The following is a 10,434-nucleotide window of genomic DNA, read 5'->3' as shown; positions in this document are numbered from 1 at the left end:
ATCTAGCTGCATATTGTCTCCATGAGTAACTTGTGTGATATGTCATTGATTGAACTGAATGTTCATCTTATTCTGCTCGTTGTTGATGAATAAACTAAATCACAAAGTTTATTTTAAGACAAATATCAGGAAACTTTTGTATTTGTCAGCCCGATGTCAATGCAATGGATTACAGCCACTGGTATGAATAAGAAACCATGGCCTAATTACAGACAGACTGTAAGGAGAAAGATGATTTCATTTCACTTCATCTGATACTGGTGAGGGGTTGACAGATATTTGACGGACATACTGCACTTTGTCTCTGTCTTTCATGTCCTATTTTTCATATTCTGTCTCTTTGTTGTTTGTTGTTTACATGAAAAGTGATTTTGATCACAGTTCTCCCTCTCAAGTGTAAAAGATGATATCATGGCGCCCTCTGCCGATCACTTCAGCTACGTTTGTAAGATGTACCCGGAAGTAGAAGCCAGGGAGGATGAAGGAAAAACATATGATCAAGATGAATCCAGCCAGCGCCAACCTAATTTCCTGTTTGGGCTTCTTGATTTCAAAATAAAATGATTAAGATTTAAAGTGGTTTCAATAATGCACATTACGTCTAAACACAATGCAAAACCAAAGAATTGAGCCAGAAAGTTACGTAAAAATAGCATAACTGATAATTTGTTGTTTTGTTTGTCATGCAAGCTGTATTTTTAATACTAAGTTTAACATTTTGTAGCATATCTTTTATTAAAGGTGCACAATGTAGTTGCTGGAAGATTTTCAAACTAAGAAAATGAATATTCACAATCAATATCAAATTATCAATAAGGTCAGAATACAAACTATAGTTATTTGATTTATTTCTATACAAACAAGTCGTCCTTGAGAAGAATAAGGTCCCCAGAACACTGTTTGACGCCAGAAAGGTGGCTACTTATGAAGGGCACTGCACATAAACAAAGTAAAACATTATGAAATTGTGTTTTCCTTAGACGACAGTTTGTTCATTCAGTACAATCAGTCATTAAAATCAATGTGCAAAGTTTTTTCTCTTCTCTTTAAAATTTCTTCCTCAAAACTACATCGTGCACCTTTAAAGTGAAGTACTTGCTGGAGTTACAATTTGTGGGTCGTGTCTCCAACAATGTTGCACAATTCAAAAATACACATCTTTATTTAAAGAAAGAAAGAAAGAAAGAAAGAAAGAAAATGTAAATCTGTTTTAATTTAACAGCGAATAATAATTAAGTAAATATTCGTAGTAATAACTGGACAGAGGTGAACAATTGAATGGGCATTATACACTTTTTTTTTTTTAGTGCTGCTTTTATTCTGAAGGATTCGGCCCGGAAGTGTCGCTGCTGAGCGGAAGCAGCGTGATGTCGCCTCGTGTTTGACAGGTCGGTCTGACTGCAGTTAGCAACTTTAACACAACTGAACCTCACAAGCTTCTACTGTTCAACCGGTGGGCTCACCACAGAAACACACTTCATAATGTGGCAGCTTTTTAAGATAAAAGCCATGTTACTGTTTACGCTGCCTTCTTTTGTCATTCGTAATAACTTTTTTTAGCTATCCTTAAAGCTAACGCTAGCCGGCTAAGTTAACTAGTAACGTTGCCTCTCCATTCATAACGTTACAGGTTTATTCACGTTGTTCAGATAACCTGGTGCTATCCTGCTAGCTTATGACGACAGTATATTACTCGAATGTTCTTTTTAAAGCAGGTTGTTCCCTTATAAATGACTCTCTTTAGAAAGATATGGCAAAACAAGCAGCACTGACAGTTTGAATGTGTCTCCCTGCAGGTCTTACATGTGAGCCACTGAGCCTGGCACCAGCTGTGACACATTTCATCCACTCACAGTGCACAAATACAGCATGTCCTCCCAGGAAGACGGGGCTGCGGAGCCAGGCCCTGATACAGTGGGACCACCCACCTCCTCCTCCTCCTCTGACAATGATGCCACCACTGGGGACATCATCTCTGTCACCATTGGAGCAACCGTGCCCACAGGGTTTGAGCACACTGCTGCAGAGGAGGTCAAGGAGAAGATTGGGGTTGATGCACGTATCAGCAAAGATCGAGGTCGCATATACTTTCCGATAACCACTGACAAGCTTTTCCAGGTACGAAACATGGAGTCAACGCATGCCTTGTTCTTCCAAGGTGTTTCTCGCTGTCAAATGGCTATAGAAAGCCTGAAATGTCTTTATCTGACTGTCTTCCTGTCTGTTCATTGATCTCCTCACTGTAGGTCCATCTTCTGAGGTCTGTGGACAACCTGTTTGTCGTGGTTGAGGAGTATGATAATTACCAGTTCAAAGAATCAAAGGTAATTTACAGCCAGCTTTATTCTGTTGTAGCTGATGTTGAGTGTATCATCGTCAGGATAATAAATGCGGTGTCTTGTACAGGAGGAGACATTGATGGAGATGCAGCAGCTTGCCTCCAAACTCCCCTGGACTAACGCCTTAGAGGTTTGGAAACTAAATCGTAGCTTTAAAAAGAAGAAAGGTTATCGGAAAGGAGGAAATGGCGCCAAAGTGAAACCTAAGAGTGAGACTACTGATGCAACTGTGGCTGACACCGAGCAGCAAGAGCTACCTCAAGCGACATCTACTGCTGAAAACCAGGCGGAGGAGAGCTTGCCCGAAGTCGAGTCCAACACGCAGGACTCTCTGGAGGCAGCACCTGAGGCCAAACTGATCAAGTTTCGTGTGACGTGCAACAGGGCCGGCGATAAACACAGCTTTTCCTCCAATGAGGCAGCCAGAGACTTTGGTGGAGCCGTGCAAGAATTCTTCCAGTGGAAAGCCGACATGACAAAGTTTGACATAGAGGTAGGCGTTCTTGTTCAGACTGGACTGACGCAAAGTGAATGCCATCACACCAGCCAAAACAAACTCTGGCTGTGCAGATAAATCAGCAAGGCGTGACCTAATGTTTAGTTTAAGGAGCCACAAATAACAAATAACAAACCAGTGGAGAAGTGTTTCTTTGTGGTTAAGATAAGCAGTTCTCATGATGTGACATGTTGGAAAATCATGGAAACTGTGTTTGTTCCTTAAGTTAGCTCAGAAAGGTTTTAAAAACGATGACAGTGATTTGTGTCCAAATCTCTTCAAGGATTTTACTGCTTGTTGCAGTTGGAGCAGGTTTGTGTAATTTAACTGCTAAAACTGTACTTTGTCCACAGACTGTGTGGCTGACATTTAGATGTGCTCATACATTTCTTTCACAAAAGAGAAAACGTAACAAAATTAGGCCTGCAGATTTGTTTTCAATCAGTTAGCCTTCATGAAATGTCAAAAGGAATAGTGCATTGGGCTGAACGATATGCGAAAGGAAATTACATTGCGATTATATTTGACAGATATTGCAATTGTAAGTTACAACTTTAGTGGGAAATTATACTGCATTATACATGCAGTATAAAAGGGGATTACTAACAGGATTACAACTTGAAAAATAAAGAATGATATACTGGTCTGTAACCATACAGACTCTCACACATGAGTCTCACACTCTGGTCTTGAGTGATATTTCACTTGGCCATATTGCAGTTTCAGTAATATTTACGGTAAATGTGTTGCCCAGCCCTAATAATGAACAGTGGCCATCACAAGTCTTCAGAGCTGAAGGTTTAGTCTTCAAACTGCTCCAAAGGTCCAAAACCCAAAGATATTCAGTTTACTGTCATATATCACAAAAAAGGCATCAAATCCTCACATCTGAGAACCAGATAATGTTTGGCATTGCTGCTTGAAAATTACTGAAACAATTAATTCAAATTCAAATGGTATGCGATAAATGTTTTCAGCTCCATGAAATATAAAGCGTGTTCATGATAATATTGATAACAGATTTCTAATGATAAACTGTATGTTCCTTTGCTGTAGGTGTTACTTAACATCCACAATGTAGAGGTGGTGATCGGCATCGCGCTCACAGAGGAGAGTCTTCACAGGAGGAACATCAGTCACTTTGGGCCCACTACTCTGCGGTCGACTCTGTGCTACGGCATGCTCAGGTAATAACACTATTTTCACCCGGTGCACCATGTTATCCCGATCACCTCACGCTAAGTCCGAGTGATACTTCTTACCCCTGCGTGGCCACAAGGATCCACGTGAGGTAAATTGTGTCATCTGCTCTGTAGTCAGATTGGACGTATGTGCATGCATGTCTGTCATTCTGTTTGCCTCTTTTCAGTTGCGTCAGTCATTTTATATCAATACAGACACAATTGTGCTTCAGAATTTGCATAAACGTTTAGGGTTTTGTTAATATTTATTTTTTTAATTCCAGATTTCTAATTTGCTGAGTAATTTTGGTTTGTAAAGTGACGGCAGTTGTGTTAATAGTCATCATGACACATGCAGTGACAGGTGGAATTACCTCAGAGAGTTACCAAAGTCATAGAGGAAGAAGGAACAGTTGGTTAAAATAATACTGCCTGGCTGTAATTCTAGACTCACACCTAGCAGCAGATGAAGTCGTTTGTCGACACCCTGTTTTCAACAGGTGAAGAAAAAGGTGTAAACAGACGAGCAGACACACAGCTGTCTGTTTTTGAAATGTCAGCGAGAATAAAAATATCATTATGTTTATACTTGGCGGGGCTGAGCAGCGATCACTCATCTGAAATTAGTCATGACTAAGTTGACGATGAGGGTAGGCCTGCATGTTCTGACTGATCACATGCGCATACTGGCACATCAGCCAAGAAAAACTGTTCTTTGTTTGCATACATATGACAGTCAGTGTTGATTTTGAGGCATCATAAAATGGGTAACACTTTCCATGAAGATAAGCACGTAAATTAAGGTGTGTGTGTGTGACAAGTTCAAAAACGGTTTTAAAGGTTTACAGATACCTAAATGATCAGGGTTAAAATGAAAAGGTAATTTAACTACAGAAGAAAAGGTTTTCTCACAGATTGAATTCAGTATTGTTATTTTCTTCCTTTCTTCTCCCTTTTTGTCCTTGTTCGGCGATTATTTAGATGTTTGTTTTTTGTTGTGCATCATCAACATTTTAGTGAAAGTACATGCCACATTTATGGATGACACAACTGTGTTTAAGTCCACGTTACAGGTAGAAATAGCACTGTGGTAGAGTTGGAGACAGTAGTGGGCAGGGTTCATCGACCCATTTTGAAGCCATCAGTAATTTCAGGCATCGTCGAGGGAAGACAATGGTTAATGGTTTGTACAACAGAGGCAGTTGGCCTAAATACTTAAGAGTCATTACTTTAATAGTTAGTTGTACAGTACCGTGCTATTAAAGTGCAGTACTGTCTGTGCTGAGTGGGAAAGGTCATCTCAGTTGTAGTGAAATACAAAGCGCTGTTATCAGGCCATGCTGCCTTTAATTATTGTTTATTCACAGGTTAATTCAGTGTATGATCCAAAATAAACTTCTATAGTTATGAGTCATGTGTCACGTGTTTCTTCGCACGTATCTGGCGCTTTGCACTGGAACAATGTGAGAACATTCCAAAATAAGCACAATATGATCTGCGCAAAAGACGTACAACCCATAACAATGTGATGCAGTGCCATCACAACTATAAATATGACATGGATGCAATTCAAGTATTTGACATTTAGAGATCCTATTGCAAAAGTGATTGGCAAACACTTGAAGTGACAAATGTGTCAGATAACAACGATGTTGAAGGAGGAAATGTGGAGTTGGTGTAAAATGCAGTACGACAGAGCTCTTAAGCGACTGAACCATGTTGTGTGAATGAGCATTCTGGCGTGTGTGGTTGAATTTGGATGATGTTAATGACCATTTCTGCCTCAGTTTGAAAAAGTGTTTCATTAAAAATTATCAAAACAATTTAGTCAAGTAAAATCAGTCCTAAAATATTATAGTTTAATGACAGCATGACTGGACAGAAACAATCTGTGTGCTATGTGAATCTGCAGGGGAAGCTTTCATGAATTCTAGTTTGGGGAGGAGAAGTAAAGCAGAGTTGGTGGATGCTATATATTGACACGTATAAAATGAGTTCACAAGAATGGCGTAAAAAAAATGTTTAACTGTATCTTGTGGAAAAGCAATTTTATCTTTGGTATCTTCTTAGATATTTTATCTAATTTTATTAGATTTTGTTATTACTACTTTCATCTTATACTCTGCACTTTGCAGCTCAGGGAGATGCTTTGCCGTTCTGTTGTTCTGCACGATGACGATGAAGACGTCAATCTTATAAAACATATTTACGTCAGCTGAAAATGATTATACTCACTTATAGATACTAGCAGCCTGAATACACCTGATTTTCTCATCAAGATATTCTCTGACAAATTGAAGAAAATGTTGAAGAATGCTCCATCTCGACATGTTAAAGAAAGTAAAAAAAATATCCAGGGTTTGGCCTTTTCCAGATTCGCTCCAAAAGTTAATGCATCCTTCATTCGAGTTACATAGAAATCTGTTTAGTTGGTTTTATTTACTCCTGCTGACAAACCAACCAACCAACAAACACACCAACAAACAAATGGATACATTTAAAAACATAATCTCCTTGGTGGCGGTAATAAAACATAATGTTGTAATGGTGCTATTTTCATACTCTTTTGTCTGTTGACAGGCTGTGTAAACCTCAGCCATCAGATATAATTCTTGATCCAATGTGCGGGACTGGAGCTATACCATTGGAGGTGAGACATAACCACAATATTCTTGTAATTTGTTTGCAGGTTTTTGCTAAGTTGAAAAAAACATGAAATGAAAAGAATATATATGAAAACCTTCTTGATTACGCACTACACATCATCACACAACACCACACTGAGCTGCTTCCATGAATGAAGTCCTCTAATGAACTGCATCAAGTTCACTTCATGAGCAAGCTAAAAGTAAAAACACTTACAGAGCCAACATGTGGCTTGAAGCAGCAGTTTTTTTTTCAGACTATAACTGATCTCTGGTGCATGTTCATCCATTCTGCACCCATGGTCCTGACTACTGCATTGAACACATAAACCTGAACACTGGACATCATCAAATGTGATTTACTGAGTGCTGTTAAGGAAGCAGAGTTATTCACTCGTAGGAGGGCATCCAATAAACCGCAGACTACTAATCGTGTAATGTTTTTCTTCTCCAGGGGGCCATTGAGTTTAACAGCTCATTCTACATTGCTGGTGACAACTATGACATGGCGGTTAACCGCACAGTCAATAATATCTGTCACATCCAAAAACGGAGGGCAGACAAGGGCAGGTAAGAGGGTGGACATGCCATAAGGAGTTAATGTTTATTTGCACTTTTGTTGATTGGTGATCATCGTAATGACTTCCTTTCAAACAGCATATCTGGACTGCCCATTGACACAGTGCGTTGGGATTTGTGCAATTTACCCATGAGGACCAGCTCTGTGGACATAATCATCACTGACATGCCCTTTGGAAAGAGGTGCCACAATAATAATGCCGTACAGTACATGTGTGATTAAATAGTATGTACGAATTATGCCAAGTAAGTCGATGTTTTGAATCCTGAAAGAGTAGATTTATCTTCAAACACTCAATCTTTCCTTTGTTTTCTTCAAGAATGGGCTCTAGGAAGAAGAACTGGGACCTTTACCCTTCCTGCCTGAGAGAAATGGCCCGTGTGTGCAGACCAGGATCAGGAAAGGCTGTCTTGTTGACACAGGACAAAAAATGTTTTTCCAAGGTAACAGTTATGATTAGATGAGATGAATTTCAGTTAAAAATGTCACAGAATCTTTCCACGGAATTAAGCCTCCCTTACATGAGAACTTTCAAATAATTTGCAATGCAAGTTCCGTCCTGCCTCCATCTTTCCCGACAAGGGTTCGCCCCTTCTTCCTTGTCATGAGGTTAATCAAAATGTTAAACCGGATATACACTTGGCCGCATATGTGGCCAACTGACTGCCTGTTAGGGATATGACAACTGCCAAGTTTTATGACAAGTTTTGCGTAATTTTCCCCTCGGGGATCAATAAGCTATTTCTGATTCTGATTGTTTGATCATGGGAGACGGCACAGAGATGTGTAAGTGACTGCATCAACAAACACGGAGGCAGAAGTCTTCATGTTGTCAGTAGCTGCATTTTTGAAATAAAAAATAATACAGTTTCTCGAGTTTGGCAACATGCGGCTGTTTTTAATTAATGTCAAGTTGCACTCCTGATAGGTGCTGCGTGAAATCAGTGGCAAATAAAGTAAAGATAGATGTGACAAGTCAACGTGAAAATAATAACTGTTGAGGTAAAAAGATTGTTTTGTTAACACTGGGGTGGGAACAGGTAGATGCACGCGCTCAGCAAATCATTGTTGTAATAATTATTAACTGCTGATGGGCGCCTGCAGGCCGTGTGATGCTCGCAGAGGCGTGACGTAGGGGTGTGTTCCTATAAAAGCAGAACAATACACAATATAGGTACCACGATCCACCCAAAGACAATTGTACTTGTTTGTATCTCCACCCTTTAAATCAATGGTTCTGCTTTTTCCACAACTCTGTCAGCTTAAGATGGAGGCGTGTCAAGATTAAACTAAATAGTGAGCTGTGTGTACAAGTATACAACCTGTTGCCATGGAAGCCGATCTAAAAATAATGCATGAAGTGAAGTTGTTTCTGTGCAATAATCACTTCTCTTAATAACAAATCAGCTTTCAGGGTTTTGTTTTGCTTTATTGTAGTTTACCACTACCACAATGGTATTGTGGTAGTGGTACGATAGAAAAACATTTGAGTCATAGGCAACACTTCCTCAGAATACCTTGAACTACAAGGTTTGCTGTCAGTTTAAACAGAGGTTAACATGCGTCACCATTTAGTCTTAGTAATGTAGCTTGAAGCACAACTGTTGCTACAGTTACCTGCAGTTTGACGTGCAGTACCTTTCCCCGACTAGGGTTGATAGTAAAACTGTTGACTGGAATGATAGTTAAGGTGAGATAGCTCATTCACTTTATTTGATTTAGATTTTTCAATTCAAAGGGGCTGTATTGGCATGAAAATCATAAAAAATAAAATTGCCAAAGCATAAAAGTATTGTGTATCTTCCAAAACTAATATTTGGAAGATACACAATAACAATAATATAATAATTATGTAATGTACTAGTGTAATCGTGCGCTATCTTGGCCAGGTCTTCCGTTAAAAAAAAAAAAAAAAAAAAGATTTTAATCTCAATGGACTTCCTGTTAAATAAAGGTTCAATAAATAAATACATACACAGCCATATAAACATCAGAAAATATGCTATGCTACAACAAGTTTCGAGTTCTACTGCAGTTCTGCCTGTAGTTTGTCCATGTTTTGTTGCCGTACCCTTGCTGTCTAGGATGGTAGACCCACATGCGCTACTCACATTGGGTAGTGACAATGTTCACGGTCTTTGTTTAGCATATTAGCATGTTGTCATTGTAAATAAAGTTCCGCTGAGGCTGATATGGTAATAAAAAATCATGTGGTGATCACATGTGGACCCACTTTCAAAGCTGTCATCGGAGATTTTTTAGACAGATGTATTTCTTTTGTCCTAATATGAGAAATCAGCTAGTTACAAAAATGTATTTTATCCAAAGCTCCCCACCGACCCAAAAAAAGTCATTCTTGTTGGTTGTATTTCTCGTTCTACACTCCCATCAGGTTTGATCAGCTTTGAACACCAGAGGGTTTTTTCTTAATGTTTATGGGGCCCTCCACCACGTCTAAACAACCTAATGTGGTCTTTCTGCTTTTTTAAGCTTGCGTGTCCTAAAATAATCTGAATAATCCGTCTACCGGTGGAGTGATGCAGGTTGAACTCGGCGTCATGGAAAAGGAATTTTAACAGCTGTATTTGTCTAAACAAAGATCTTGTATTACACAAAACAAACGTCTCATTTGTTAGTTTGCCTTCACAAGATTTATGTCGTCTCCAGGCTATATCCAGGATGGGAGGCCTGTGGCGGAAGCTGCACACTGTTTGGGTCAACGTCGGGGGTTTACATGCTGGAGTCTACCTACTCAAGCGGACCGAGGCCGTGTTTGGCCAAACTCCGGAGGACGTTTATGAATCACGAGAAGCGGTCAGCAGACAGGGGGATGAGAAGGGCGACAAGTCACTCTCCTAATTCACATCCTGTGTTTAAGTGCAGAATTTATATTTGAGGCCAAGTAGGAAAGACATTATTTATATTCCCTTACATCAGGTTCTCTGCTCAAGTGTGCCAAGCAGCTTTGGTTTATGTATTGTTTTTATTTCTCTTTTTGTTTAATGTGATAACTGGAATAAGGGAAAGCTACTCTCATGTTCAGTAACAGTTTAATGGCTCTCACATTCTCAGTTTGACAGTTCACTTGTCAGATCACTGTTCAGAAACCAGCTGATAGTTATTATATTGCAAAACTTCACTCCAGGAACTGCATATTGTGATTTGTTCTGATTAATAAAGGTTCAAACTGTCA

General features: G+C 39.4%; 1 protein-coding gene across 2 annotated transcripts; it reads left to right on the top strand.

The window, feature by feature from the left end:
- Positions 1–1,334: 1,334 nt before the first annotated feature.
- On the top strand, positions 1,335–10,434 carry thumpd3 (THUMP domain containing 3). Of its 2 annotated transcripts, none has more exons than XM_084346970.1 (10): positions 1,335–1,388; positions 1,797–2,118; positions 2,247–2,324; positions 2,407–2,832; positions 3,892–4,022; positions 6,597–6,666; positions 7,116–7,231; positions 7,319–7,423; positions 7,561–7,684; positions 9,909–10,434. In XM_084346970.1, the coding sequence occupies exons 2-10, from the start codon at positions 1,870–1,872 to the stop codon at positions 10,098–10,100; spliced, it is 1,491 nt and encodes a 496-aa protein (XP_084203096.1). In that variant the 5' UTR covers positions 1,335–1,388; positions 1,797–1,869; the 3' UTR covers positions 10,101–10,434. The 2 variants fall into 2 exon arrangements, with proteins under 2 accessions (XP_084203096.1, XP_084203095.1); XM_084346969.1 differs by having other exon boundaries at positions 1,363–1,453.

This window comes from Pagrus pagrus, assembly GCF_965226575.1.
Source record: "Pagrus pagrus genome assembly, chromosome: 3".
In the NCBI taxonomy this organism is placed as follows: Eukaryota; Metazoa; Chordata; class Actinopteri; order Spariformes; family Sparidae; genus Pagrus; species Pagrus pagrus.
The sequence above is the reverse complement of the archived record's forward strand: the minus strand, read 5'-3'. Positions and strand labels throughout refer to the sequence as shown.

Excerpts from the sequence above, each read along its gene's own strand:
- thumpd3 (XM_084346970.1), top strand. The coding sequence starts at position 1,870 with ATGTCCTCCCAGGAAGACGGGGCTGCGGAGCCAGGCCCTGATACAGTG. Across the intron at positions 4,023-6,596 it reads CTGTGCTACGGCATGCTCAG|GCTGTGTAAACCTCAGCCAT; the intron begins GTAATAACACTA and ends GTCTGTTGACAG. Across the intron at positions 7,424-7,560 it reads GACATGCCCTTTGGAAAGAG|AATGGGCTCTAGGAAGAAGA; the intron begins GTGCCACAATAA and ends GTTTTCTTCAAG.